At 52.5% G+C, this 14,938-nt stretch overlaps 1 protein-coding gene across 1 annotated transcript in view; it reads left to right on the plus strand.

The window, feature by feature from the left end:
• Nucleotides 1–3,010: 3,010 nt before the first annotated feature.
• The window catches only part of sli (slit guidance ligand), a 50,186-nt gene continuing 38,258 nt past the window's right edge, over nucleotides 3,011–14,938 (plus strand). The window contains exon 1 of the mRNA XM_029110487.1: nucleotides 3,011–3,192. Within this exon, the coding sequence (XP_028966320.1) occupies nucleotides 3,011–3,192 (182 nt within the window). The remainder of the gene's footprint in view (nucleotides 3,193–14,938) is intronic.

Raw genomic sequence — 14,938 nt, forward strand, 5'->3', positions numbered from 1 at the left:
GAAAACCGCAGCTCTCGATAGTCATTGGAAACAGACGTACGAGAGCAGGCAGGTCTTGGACACCGATTGTCACTGATTGAAGTCGCAGATTCGTCCTCAAACTAGCTAATGACCCCACACTCCAGAGTCGGACTCGTAGGTTCAGGAGAATCTCCGCTCCACAAGGGTCGACTCTTTCTCGACCGAGGAGGCTTTGGCTGGATATCCCTTTGCATCCATTAGCGAGAGACCGAGGAATCAATTTCTCTCAGTTTTTTGGATTCTGGAGATTCCCGACTCCCTGATTCTGCTGATCCGTCTCACTGCGCTTGTGTCCTTCGTCTGACATACAGAGGCAAACTCGGCAGAGACGTATCTATTGGACAAAACGCTTCCGGACAGGAAGCAGATCCCCAAGTCCTCGATGCTCAAGATTTTCAGAGCGTCGTTCCGCCCTTAAACCGCTGACTCGACGGAATTTCGGATGGACGGGATACGTGAGTTGATCGGGTCACGTCGGAAGGGAAAACGCCGCACCGAAATTTTTCGAATTCCTGACGCAGCTCGGACAACGACGATTCTCGTCACTATGTGTTGTATGTATATACCGCTGCCGCGGCAGGGATGAGAATCCTTTCCCGCAAAGATGTTGAAGGCTCTTCCATGCAACTCGATCGGGAATTCACCATCCATACGGCAGCATCAGCGAGAAGTAGCTTCGCAATTCGCCGAAAGTACCGATTTGGTTGCGATTCCGTCAGGTATCAAGTAAAGGATCCCGTCGCCGATTGTGTGCTGGTGTCCGACGAGGATAGCGGTGAGAATCGCGTCGGCGGCAGGTTCGACAGCATTATCTCGTCTCCGAAATTCTCTCAGAGAAATCTTACCCCTTCGGAGACTCCCAGTCTCCCAATGAGCGGAATTCGACAGAGACCGAGTTCTTCAGTTGACGCGATGTCGGGAAGGGGGAAGAGTGAGCTGCATCAGACATTGGGCTCATCGGCTTACCCGAGCCGTCCCCAATGCCTATCAGCTCGCTTTCCTGACCGAATAAAATTGACACATTCCCATATAATCGTGTGAGAGTGCGTATATCTGCATGCTCGTCTGGTTGGGGCGTGTGGCACCCCTAATGCCGAGCAACATATTCGTCAGATGAAGACAATTCTATCTTCATGAACTATCATCGGTGGAAAAACACCGGGCGGACGAGCCCCGGATGCATTATTAGGGAGTGATCGGAAACTCCTCGCAGATCTTTCCGACTTTCGTCGGAAACCGAGGAGGCTGGGAACGCGAGCCACAGAGTAGGCAATGCGCCGTTGTGTTCCAGATCATTGACAGCTTTTTCCACCGCTGATTCTTTGACAATTATTGCCCTTTCTCTGAAGAGAACAAAAGCCGTGAACCGAGCAGGACGCTCCCTCATTCCCTGGGAGTATCACGATCCAAGCAATATCGCTCGGCTGCGGCCATCGTTAGCTCTCCAGGGATGTTCACATTCAACGATTTAGCGGATCTGCCGCTCAAATCCTACGGATGAGACTCGGAGCGAGTCGGTTCCCTTTCCCATTTCGTACCGCGATCCCTTTCCAACGAGCTCTCTCCTAAAAGTGGCGGTGCTCTTCTCCAACAGCGGTCGAGCGTGCCTGAACAGTTCTTCCGCGCGAATTGAACAGCGTGCCCGGCCAGTGCTCCCAGTCGCGGGATTTGGACGTGCAGTGAACGTGCAAATGGAACTCGATGATGACTGCAATTGTGATCGATGAATATCTCGGAGCGAGAAGTGCGCTGAACTGAACTCATCTCAATTGGATACAAAGCTGAACGGTTTCGCTCTTGCGGATTTTCCGCTCGAGGTCGGCAGGAGGATTTTATAGTTGTCGAAGGCTCAGGCGGCGGCGACGACGGACAAGGAAGAGGATCGACCGCCAGTCGGACATCGACGACAGCGGTGAAGTTCGCAGTGGGTGTAGTGGAAGACTAAGTAGTTGAGGAGCGTGTCATGCGACTGGGAGCTGGTCTGAGGGCCGGCCTTCCAAGCGTGTGCGCGTTCTGTATCAGTGAGGGCCAAGGTGAAGCCGGAGGAGTTGACGCTGTTGGGGTCCTGCCCTGCGACTGCCGAAGAGGACCACCCTAACTTTCTTGCCATCCAACAACTCGGAAGGCAACAGGTCGACAACGATTGCGAAGCCCAGCAGGTTCGTGATTCCATGACATGCCCTCGTTCCCATCCTCCTCTCTCGATTCGATTAATCACCGATTTCCCTCGTCGTCTATTGACTTTTGTCCCAAATGAGAGGTTTCTCGCGATGATATACCGCTCTCTCCCCCTCCCCCCTCCCTCTTTCTCTCTCTCTCTCTCCGAGAATATCGAGATAACCTTCGGTTGCGAGATCTGAGCTCCCGGAAGAGCGGTGGTTCCGCCCGGCGGCGTGGGATCGAGCCATAGGAATTCATCCTCAAGTCGATATGAGCGACTCCTGATATTTGGAGAACAGTCGATATCCGCTAAATATAGGTCGTGTCCAACGCATTCTTAGTCTCTGATTGGACCTCTTGAGCATAGTTTGTATCGAGAACCTTGAAACAGCGATCCATGGACAGACATACCGAAAGTCACAAGGGAAAATTACTATCTGACGGGCGAGCTCTCTGCCGAAACTCGATGAGAATGTTATCAAAAGTCGCTGAGAGAGATTTATAGTCTTGGACAGTCGAAGGTAATCGTTTTATCAGAACCTCTCAGGACCAGAGTCCTCATATTGGAGTCAGAAGTTCGGCGCGTTCCTCCACTTCCGTTCAAATGCTCTAATCCTCGAAGTATCGGAGATTCGTGGATCCGCGGATTGTATCCCCTCTCGCTGGAAGTGTGTTGATGCAAAGCCGGAGCCCTCTTCTAGCTGCCGCTACTGTCGAATTCTTCTTCACTGATTTATTCAAAATATTAAATCCGAATTCGAATTTCCAGAACTACTGGCGCCCGTCACCTCTGCAGCAACTGATCATCTCGTTAGTACCCTCAGTGACGATGGCTCTACGCTGTGCTGTCGGGGTCATGGGCCTTCTCCTGATCCTCTTGCTAGCGTCGTCGCAAGCTCAACAGCTCGAGTTCTGTCCGGACGAATGCGATTGTGACGCTCTCACGGTCGACTGTTCATCAAGAGGACTTCGATTCGTCCCGAGGAACATCCCTAAAGAAGTTCGACGACTGTAAGTTTCTTGTGATCCCGTTAGTTATGCCTTGATTGTGGAAATGTGATCGAATGTCCCTCAGAGCTCTTCGCATATACATGAGGAGGGGACACGTATTTTCAAGAAGAACTTCAGCGACTTCACCTCTCGATGCCGTCGCCATCGATGACGCGTTCTGGATCTGACTGGAATACGGCTGGGTGTATCGCACAATGCTCGTTTACGGGCATTGGAAGATTCTGCGGTTTGAATCTTTTTTCATCTGTCGTCGTTAGCGGAGGGGACCTTTGTTTAAAGTTGGCTCGTCGGACGACGAGCACGTTCGCGCCGATTTTTCCAGTGGCCTCCTGTCGGCAGCGTTGCTCTGCTTCATGTCGTTCCATGTCGACCTCGTGAGTGATGTCACGGATTGATTGACTAAGTGACCGACCGACTGACTGACTGACTGCTCGGGTAGCTGTCAGTTGTGTATCCGACAAACAGACAGACATACTGACAAACTGACTGATAGATATGTAGGTACGTCAACGGGATGCGGGACAAGAGGGTCTCCCGACTCCGCAGTGGATCGTTTCGCGTTTCTTCCTCTCGACGTCTCGAAGTACACACTCCGCTCATCAATTTGCCTGCGAATCGTGGCTTCTCGATTGAGGCAGCCGGGGAGATTCCGCTATTTTCCCATCATGAAGGGGGGTGCTCGGAATTCTCGGAGTGAAATCGAACGCACGGAATCCGTCGGATCGATCGGGGGTCGAGCTCCCCAGAGGACGCTCATTGGACCATAGTTCAGCTTGATTTGTTTAGCTTTGTGTGTATAGCTCCGTGCCGGAATGTATCCGGCGACATTTGTCAACCTGCTCGAGTAGCACCGACAAACGTTCGTCGTCCTAGCTTTCGCTTACTTGCCTTCGTGCTTTCGAGCAGCAGCGGCGGCAGCCTATTTAACCGCCTGTCGGAAGGTTGAGCGAATGGCTGACTGACTGACTGCTGGACGGAGTGACTCGGGTACGGTTTGTCGCTTCGCTGGCTTCTCTCTCGCCTGCGGTGTCGTATTGAATAGTTTTCAATGAAGAGCGCTGGAGCAATTCACGAATTCATAGAAGTCGGTCTGGAAGCAATGAAAAGCCCAGGGCAGAGGACAGACAGAGCGATGGATGGATGGGAGAAGGACGAACCGACCGACCGACCGACCAGGCAAGCGCCGAACGGATGGATGGTGAGATGAGATGATGGAGATGCTTTCGGTGCCACTCTGGGGCCTCTTTTTCCCTTCAGATCTCTCGTCGTCGTTGCCGTCTTCTCCGAGAGCTGTTGGTTGGCACTCTGTAGCTCGGTCTCCCGTTTCTCGTTCGAACGCTTCACTCGTTTACTCGCTCCGCGTAGATGCCGCCGGCCGTAGCCGTCGACGTCGCTGTCTTTACTTTATTAATCAACAAAGCATCTCCGTCACTCGAGACGTGTGCGCGTGTCTTCTCAATCGCGGAGTTCCGCGAACTGTATGTGCACTCAAACTCCCGGTGGAGAGATTCTTCCACGCATTCTGTGTGACAACGCGATCATGCGATCGTTGGCGAGGCCATTATCGTGGGACAGTACACGAAAAAATAGCCACGGGGGGAAGACTGCGCAGCGCCAGAATAGATCCGTATCGTGACGAACATGAATTTCCGAAGAGATCAGCCCGAGAGAATCTCGGACGGGAGAAAACGCGCGGAGCGGTTTGCCGCGGCCAGACAGCTTGACGCAGTCGGAATATTGTGTGTAGAACACATTGTAAACAGAAACCCGAGATTCTCAATGGCATTCGCGTGAAAGTAGTCGTCTCTTGGTGGCCTGAATGAGTTTTCGAGGAAGCGCTCGCGTCCCGCATGAGCTCAGGCAGAGCTCTCTCCGACGAATCGAAATATGTCCTGATTCCAATGCGGAGAGCTCTATCGAGAATCTTTCCGGCTTGGATACCTCGTCGAGGAGCTCGCTCCAGACTCGAGCCCACCCCGGCGGGAAGAAGCATTGTGAACGTTGGCATGGTTTTGTCATCTGTACCGATGATGATCGATGAGCAAGACCTTCACCGAGTCCGTGTGCCGAAGGGTTTGTCAACTCCAAGACCGGCATCGAAGCCTAGTTTCCGCCTCACTCAATGTCGACTTCGCGTCACTTCGAATCATCATTTCGGCGCCCTGAATCGAGGTGAAGGATGGTAGAGGTTCCATGGGCTATCGAGGTGGAGGGCGCCTCGGATAAAAACCCCACGTTCTGAGGGAATATATTCATCCATCCGATGATGCGAGCGGAGAATTTTTCAGGGCCCTAACCCGAGCTTATCTTCCACCGGTCACCGGTTTCCTTGGTGTCGGTATTCGAGAGGGCGAGCCCTTGCACAGTATATATTCGTTAGCGGGCGTTCCTCTCCTTGTGTTCTATTGACAATTAATATTTACGTGCACGTTCCGATTCCGGACGGATAAATTCAATTGAATAAAAATTTGTCCCTGCGAAAATTACAATACACAATCATTCGAGGTGACCCGGTAGTACAAGCCAGATGTCAAGGGTTCGAGGCGAAAACGAATTTCTCCCTTCTCAGAGCTCTCGGTTCTGTCCCGTAAAAACGGCCATCTTACTTCGCACCGGCCAGCGATGCTCGGTCGCCTGTCCCATTCGCGGCTCGAGTTACTGAGCGGGCGAATAAGTCATTAATTTGCTTCATCCTAATGTCGTAGGAGCTGTCGCCAACGACCAGAAGCTTTATCGGCGATTCTGCGTCGGATCCTCCGCTCGTCGCCGTATCCGTCGATCGGCTTTCGGAGAGCCGTCTCGGAAGCGCTGACTGTCTCTCCGCTCGCTCGTTCGTTCGCCATCGAAAAGCCTATTGAAGTTGCCTTGATTATTCGAGCTTCGACGATGAGTCGACTTGGGTTTACCTTGTTTCTCTACTTCGCCTCGCCGTGAGTGGTTCAGATTCGTTGGCGGCATCCGCGACCGAGGTCCGTCTCTGGACAACGTTTGGTTGGTAGAGCGGAGGCCCGGATGAAATTTATGTTGGGATTAGATTAGTGAGAGTTCTCGATTTTTTCTACTCTTCGACAAGGAGCTAGCGGTGGTTGAGACAACGTCGGCGGTGCGTTAGGTATTGGATGGATAGTCAGACGACGGAACGTGCCTGTCCGAGGAAACCTCTGCTTATCGGGTATTAGAAAAAACATTTATTATATACACGGCTCGGTAGAAGAGAGCGAAACAAAGGAGCGAGGATACATCCGATGCCCAGTCGGTCGGATAGCTCCGGAGGGATAGATGGATAGATAGACGCTCGGAGAATGGATGAATGAATGGATTGACCGATGGAGAGATTAATGAGAAGGTGGCACGTGCCCAGAGTACGCCCCGACCGACGTAAGCACGAGCCCACGAGAACAAGACGGCGCGCCCTGCTCCAGACTGCCGCGACATATCTGTTTTAATGGCGCTGTACGTGTCGGCTCTGCGGTCGCTCTACGTTTCGAGCTACCGCGGTGACGACCGTATGAAGTTTAGGCACCGATGGAGCGATCCCGACGGTCTACGAAAAGTCTACGATTGAATCGACCGAAATTCAAGCTCACGGACGGGGAATCTTCGAATTCTCAGCGTAGATAACGACGCGCCGCTCCCTTTCCCACGTGTCCGTTAGCAGTACCAGTACGCCTCACTGTTGTTCACGGCGGAACGCCCACGATAAACTGATTACTTCTTATCCGGGACGATACTCGAGGGTCTCGGGACGCAGGCCAAGAACTCCGATCCTGTGGTGGAACGAAAAACTGTGCGTCGAGAGCAGCTCGAGAAGGTCTTCGATTCCTCTGTGATCGAAACACGAGTCTCTACCTTGATGGAGAGATCGTTAGACGAGTTATCCAAAAAGTGCCTATCCGGGCTCATCATCAGTGCATACCGATTGTGTTACCAACACAAATAAATCAAGGCTTCGTAAAAACGATTGTTAGTAGGTATAGCGGCAGCTGAGCTGGCCCTGGTGTTTCTCTTCGCCGAAGTAACGACCTTTGGCCAGACAAAATGATTCTTTAGTAGCCAATCTATTTACGTGGTCAATGCACCGGAAGAGAGCACGCGCTCTGACCTATCTGCATATCTCTCTACTGATCTGATCTGATCCGACCTGCCTCTCAATGCGTGTTTATTGTCATAACGCGCTTCTCGTCCCGGGTCGGATTCTCACGCCGGTTTGAATCTGATGCGAGTCTATCAGAGCCCGGGTCGATCGCTTCTATCTTCTCCGTGGAGTACCGGCGAGGAAGCATCCAATGAAACTAAATCCGTTGCTGAGCAGTCCAGGTCTGCATCCTCGTCTCGATCGACCTCTCGATCTTCCGGACTTCCTGAGTGATCAAAGGCGTATTTTCCTTAAATTTCCTCAACCCTCTCGCCGCCTCACCGCGAGTGACTTCATGGAGGAGTCGGCCACGGCCTGCACAGTCCTCCTCGGCATTAGTCCAGGAGAGAACTCCTCCGAGGATATCAGTCTCGACGCTGCTTGGTTCCCGGAACGGTTTTCGTGAAAACCTAAGGGCTACCGGGATCGAGGCGAAGACTTCTCGCGCTTGGCACCGTGCTCCCACGGAGTGAGAGCGGTCAAAGCCTATCTGCATGTCACATACAGACAGCTCCGGCTACTCGGATATTTATCTGGCGACTCATTGCGTCGGTGATCTACCGAAAGAATTTCCTCATCGGAGATTGGACTCGCGTGGAAAGCATGTGCTTGGCGGCGAATAATACGGAAGCAACAATTAGGTCAGGAAGAATAGCGATGCGAGCAGCCCTTCACGTAGATATCGAGCGCGAGCTCGTCTTTGTAGTCTGCTGCGTCGTGGCGAAAAAGCCACAACGCAGAATTCTGCTTAAAACACAAACAGTCCATCAAGGCGTCGGAGCAGCCATCGATCACTAGAATAGAGCGCCGTACACGCAACAGCGAACAGAGTTCGAATAAGTTGAGGTGCACTCGTTGTCGCACGAGCCGGTTGGCGATAGCGTTCTCGTTGCGGTCGCAGCAGTCGTCATTCAAGTGACAGGCATCGGATCGAAAACGTCTTCTTGCCATGAGCGAAGGAGAATAAACACGAAGCGTGAGCCGGGACACGCGATATCGGACTCTGTCAGTCGGCTGCTTCTCCCGATAGCGTATCGATTGTTCAAGTTGATCAACAGAGGAAAAAAATGACGCTGCTTAACCGTGTAGCGATTCTAAGAGCGACCGTGGCTCTCTGATTCGGAGCCGAGCACCCATACTCATTGGATAATTTTATTTTCTCGAAAATTATCGTGGTATATCTTTTTGCCTCCGGACTTGGGCCTCGAACTCTGTTCTCCGCTCTACGAGTTCACGTAAGCACGTTACTGAACCCAGCGGACGGAAGGGGGGACATACCGAGGATGCTTCGAAAGCCACTTACGTCGGTCGTTGGCCCAGCGCGCATCAACTCACCCCACCCCACAGACGGGTTTTCAGGGTGGATGAAAGATCGCTCTTACTCGCAGGGGAAGCTCGAGTATCGGTTCCTTCTTTCATTCTTTCAAAACGTGGCTCTCAATAGACACGACCGTCGATGTCGGCGACGACGTCGCTCCGACGAAGGTAGCTAGCCTCGGCGAAGAAGGTTCCTCTTCTTTCTTTCTCTCTCGTCATACCTTTATTGAACTCTGCGACGCCCGAACTGTAGCTCGCTCGCCACGTCTGCCTACTTGTTTGTCAGGCTATCTACTCAGCAAGTCAGCCAGCCAGCTAGCTATAAAGGTGTAAGCTTTGCGTGATGAACTCATATCAGGGAAAAACTACAGGGGGATCGAGGGGCACAGGCAGCCTGCCAGCCGAGCGGTTGTACGGGCAGTCGGTAAGGCGGGCGGGCTGGCTGGCAGACGGGCTCTGTCGGGGAACCAGAGAAGCAAGACCAACCACCCAAGAGAGGCTTTCAGATCAAATGTAGACGACAACGGCAGAACTCCGTTTAATATATCTTCGCTGCTACATTGGGTAGCAGCAGTTGCTTATTGTTGCCATCCAGCTACGCTCGTCGTTCCTGGATCGCAGTTGCCGTGCTGTTGCTGCTGCTGCCATCGAAGCGTCGATGACGGTTTCTTTCCCGTGTCTCCCGGAGTCGGTGTACCCTCGGCTTCCTGTGTGCCGCTGCTCGACATGGTCGTACATATGAGAATTCCCACCGAATGGGCGCGTTACGAGCATAGAGTACTGAGTACTGAATATTCGTATGGTGAGACGACGATTTGCAAGCGCGGTAAACACAGGTTCTGTGGAGTCAGAGTCGTAGGTTAACGGCAGATGGAACGCCGATTGAGGGTAGGGAAGAGGGGGGTTGACTGTTTGATCAGAGAGCAGTACGATATGGTGTTTACTCGTGACCTCATGAGGTTCCCCGCCCAGACGCCGTCGTCCCATGTCGCTTACTCGTGATTCTTCCCTCCCGCATACTGGAACTCCATCAGCGGCGAGTCGGCTCACGAGTTTGAAGCTCTGTGGTGTCGGCTTACAGAACGGTGCAATATGCCATTGTTGGCCCGCTTTTAGCGAGAGAGACAGCCAGCCGAGCGACCAGCGATCAACGAAATCGCTCGGGGGTGCGAATCCCACTCGGACCGACTGTTTGAAGACTTGTTTAGGTTTGGAAACATTCTTCGCACCTCATCCACGGGATTCTCGTTCGTAGGCACTTGTCTCCGACCGTGCCCACGGCCGGGGATGTCCGAGAAATTCGGGGGGGAAAGAGGGGGTCGCGAAGCACTCAAAACCGAAGCTCTCTATCGGATTAGTGTCGAACTACAGGGGTTTCCTGGCAGGCTAAAATGAGACAGTTCGTAATGAGCTAATTTGCGACGGTTTGAGGTTAACAGAAAAATCCGCACGCAGCTTCCTCACCGAGCGAGCGACCAGGCTGCCTGCCTGCCTACCTGCCAGCCCGACCCAGCCCCCACACGACGCAAAAACCTGGTCGTACCCGATGTGAACGAAACCAAAGGCTGCGCGCTCGCCCGGCGCGTTCCCGAGACGCCTGCTACCACCGCCTGCGTCGACGTCGGTCGTCGTGATGAAATTCCATCTCTGGGGTGGTCGTGGATCAGACGTTCTCTCTATTAAATCTTCATTTCGTCTTTCTCACTGTCGCTCTCGGTCTATGCGCTGATTTAGATGAGCTAGTCTCTGTTCGCCGCGAGTCAATCAGTCACTGACTTGGTCTTGAGTCTCCCGAGTGAGCTCGACGGCCCTTTCAGAAGTCGCTTCGATGCCGAATCAGATTATTGGACTCGCATGAGCTGCGGTGAAAATTTCGAGCCAGTCAAAACATTCAAGGCTGTCGGGGGCGGGCGGGAGAGCGGGCGGTCGCTCGCTCGTTCGGGAAGGGGGTGGTCGGTAGGACTGCAGCGGAAGACGGAAGAATTCTGCTTTTGCGAACTCGCTCGAGCCGAAGAAAGGAAGAAAGCTTCCTCTCGGCGGCGCTTATTTTCCGGATCCTGACGCTGGCGATGATGACGGCGGCGGCGACGACGTCGACGACGGACGGGGCCTTCCATCTCAATGACTGAATCGTAGCTGATCGGTCTGACCGGCGGCGGCAGGCCAGCAAGCTGTTATTCCCATACAGTGGCGCCAACATCAAGCCAAACGCGGCCCCTCCAATCTAGATCGTCGTCTCCAACGCCGCCGCCGCCGCCATCATCACTACCATCGCCGCTGCCACCACTACGACTACTACCACTGCCGTTGCCGCCGCCGCCACACTCTGTAATTGATTTGAGCATCAGGAAGTCATCAGACAGCGAGCACATCTACTCGAAATCTTTCGACACAGGATTAGCTTCATTCCCCGTCCGGTCGATAGTACTGGTGCGAGACGCGACGGATCCATATGCACGACGCGCATCGCTTGGTCGAGAGACCTGCTCGCTTGCCCGGAACTTCGCGAATTAGTGTCGAGCAAATTAGGGGGAGGGGAGGGGGCGAATGGGCATCGGCCCAACAATCGCGTGGCATTCCCTGACAATTTCATACCAACCTCTAACCTTTGATAGTTTTCCCAACTGGATTCACCGTGTCCAACAATCATCGCATTCCCAAGGATCCTGGATATCCGCGTCTTCACACGATGCTCCATTCGAACTTGCGTCGGAGTGGAGTTCGCCGGAGGCATGGGCCTTGGACGACACCTCAAAAGCTTCCCGCGGTTTCAGAGCTGGCATACGTGATCGTCGGAATATCCTATGCGGGAGGGCGAGGAGAGGGGGCGGGGAATACCGAGCGAGAGTTTTAATTAATTGCGAACCGCTCAAGGAGTCTAAGGCGGTATCCTCTGAATCCTCGTTACGGATCATCAGGAGCTCGATTCCGATGCAGGAATCCAAAAACTATTCAATTTCAGCGGATCGCCACGCAGAAATTATTCTAAACACAAAAATCCCGACTCCCGATAATCGAGGGAAACGCTCTGACGATAAACAACAAATGGCCGTTTGATAGATACTTGCGCAGGATTGCGCGGATCAATGAAAGGAAAAACATTTCCCGCAAGCTGGAAGTCTGACGGTATCGTCCGTCGCGCCGTGGGCGAAACCTCCGTCAATTCGAACTCCAATGATTCGGATTAGCTAAATAGAGTCTCCCCGATTCGGTAGAAGTACTGAAAGTCGAAAGAGGAACAATATGATGGAGAGGAAGATGGAGCTTCAAAATTTCGGTTATTGTAAAACAGCAGAGCAGCGAGCTCACTTACTGAATAGCTGATCGGCTCCCCGACAGGGTTGCTTTGCTGAGGAAGCTTGCCCCGCGCCATAAATGATGGTTAGTGTTGGTTTTAAGCTGTTTTGCGGTAAAATGGGTGGTCGTCTCGAGAGGCACGTCGACATAGCGGTTGTGGTGGCGGCCGGCGCCGTGCTGAATCAGATCTTCAAACAAACAGCGATGAGTTAAAATCTATACAGCCGGGTGGCCTTCTTGACGAACCAGGCAACGGAGCAAACGAGCGGTTTGCCAAGCTAGCACGAACACTCCTATCGAGTTCGGAACGACTCATAGACACTTTACATAAACACAATACTTCTTTTCCGCCACCGTCCGCCGATTCGCTAAATCATCAACCTACACACACACTCTTCTGTCGGGCTGACGCTAACGTCGTCGTTGATAACGCCCGGATGTCGCCCCGCCCGGCCGCCCATTCGCTCGCTCGCGCGCCCCATCTTCTTGTGATCGACCGTCGATCATTCCGACGCGTGGAAAATAAATTTATGTCGCTTCTACAGAAGTCAAGAGGGGCCGCCGCGTGGTCGAGCCGAATGCAAACTGTGTCTCTTCGTGAGTGCTTTTGTGTTGACTCCCATTAGATGAACTACTGCGATCAATCGCTCAACTCGCGGGGATATCGCGGCTTCCAACGCTCTGAGCGGCTCATCCGACCGCTATTCCGGAATGATGGCGTCGTTATCGGCTGCTGATCATCACTAGAAACCGAACCAGAAATAGGCCCGACGCCTTTCGGTGTTGTTACTCCCCGTATCAGAAATCGGGGAGTTCATCAATCCGACAGTGAGTTTCGATTCTCCCTCCGATCATCCAAAAGCCAGAGACGCAGTCGAGAGGATCGGCTGGAAGTTTTCCGGACGATTCCTCTACGAGAGAGAAACCTCCCGTTTAAGCTTACGGAACGTTTTCTCGAAAGTTCCTCATTCCATATCGAGGCCGTCCGCAATTAGTGTCGTCTCATGGGACGTCCGGCGGCGTGTCCTAATAAAATATGAAGGAGGAGAAGCTTATCTCTCGAGCAAGCGAACGTTCTCCTCAAGATTCTGCCAGGCCGTGGATTCTGGGGATTTTCATCTCATTCTTGATTCGATCGGATTCCGGTCCTCGATCGATGCAGCCATCCAACATTTATTTATCTGTTCATCTGTATAGTTGGAAGCGCTCGGTATGCTATGCGCGAGCATTATCTACCGTTTCCGCCGCGGCTGCTGATTTCCATCGTAATTTTCTCCTCCTCTCTTCCGTTTTCCTTCCGACAACGATGACAGAGGAAGGAGCCCGGCTGGCTGCAGTCAGAACTCGTTTTCGGATTATGAGTATTCGGAGCAGCGGCCACTGTCGCATCGAGCCGCTGAAATCCTCATCACCGGCTTTCAGAGGAGCGAAAAAAAATTGCAGAAGATTCCAATCAGGCGTTCCACAGTAGCTGATTCGGCGATGAAAAAGATGTCATCCAATTTTCGATCGAGAGAAATCGCTCTCCTCCTTCCCTCGCCGTCAACAGCTGACCACCTGAATCTCGAGACTTCTGGGATTTGTTGACGATCGCAAGCTCTCCTAATCCATCGCACTTCTGCTTGATTTATTCCTTTGCAGCGGCAGGGATGTCTGATGGCGTGAGCGGTCATTTCACGCACGAAACGTGTAAAGAAAAATCCGTTATATCAACACCGTGTACAAGGACGCTCGGAGGGGAGCATTCCATGAAACGAGTTTTCCTTTTATCTGTCGTCATAGAAGAAGGATGGGGCTCTGAAAAAAAAACACACTGAATAGAGCTGGACGGAAGTGAAACATCACAGCGAGCTATGGGACAATCGACGCTTCTTTTTCGGGCTCCTCTGGGCTCCTCCAGGCACTACCGGAGGCTGATGCATCCGTGACTGTTCGTTGACGTGACCAAAAGTTTTCTTCCTCAACGTCTACCGTCCGAACAGCATCGTTTTTCTCACCAACGCTCCTCCAACCTCTCCCATTTTGAGGCTAAATTCAAACAAACTTCGCATGAGAACAACTCCATAGGACTCAGAAGACGGCTGGGCATGGCAGAGGAGCGGCCGAAGCGAAAGAAAAAGTAAACGTGGCGAAAGTGAGGTGGCTGGCTTTAAAACAATTTCGGAGCTCTTCACTTCGCTTAATATTTATTCCATCGCCCAGCAAGCATGCACGAGATTCTCGCTGTCATCCCGCCTATACCCCTCCGATTATCGTTCGATGAAGTTCGAGCAGAACGGCGCAAGGGGGAATCGCGTTTTTCTCCCAGCATTCCTGCTCTCATGCGAACCAGGATGGAGGGAAGTTCCCGGTTGGAGAGTACATGTCTGGGAAGAATAGAGAGTACATCTCCCGGAGCTCCGTCCGAAGCAAAGAGGACCAAACAGAAGAAACTCGAAACGGACCTCTCGTTTTCTCCTGCGCAGAAAAAGTACCGAAAGTGTCTCTCTCTCGAATTGAGTCGTACCTGATCCTGAAGAGCCGGAGCATCCTCACGGAGTGACGAATACGACTTACCGTCGACGAGATAGCGACTACGATCGCGAAAGGTTTCAATTCTATACGCGTGTTCGGACGTCATCATTACGAGTGAGGCAAACCAGAACACCCTTCAGGTGTTGTCGGCCGCGCGAGTTAGGAAACCTCCCTCGGATCACCGCAATGCAACAAAGGAGGATGTCCAATATCCGCCATTCCAATTTCCGCTGTCCAAAGTCACTGGAAGCAAGTCCCGAAATTAATGCTTGTTCAACGGCCGAGCACTGAATCGGCCGTCGACGCCACGTTGGCCGTCATGAAGCTTTAATTGTGAGACTTCAGATCCTCCCACACAGAGAGATCTGTTAAAGCGTAATTGCTTGTGAGAAGTAAATCTCCACGCTGACACGAAACAGTGTTCGGCCATTATCGTTACTCTGGCCATCATCGCTTTAATTATCTCGTAATCAAGATCGTTTT

Source organism: Galendromus occidentalis, unplaced genomic scaffold, assembly GCF_000255335.2.
Source record: "Galendromus occidentalis unplaced genomic scaffold, Mocc_1.1 scf7180000076583, whole genome shotgun sequence".
NCBI lineage: Eukaryota > Metazoa > Arthropoda > Arachnida > Mesostigmata > Phytoseiidae > Galendromus > Galendromus occidentalis.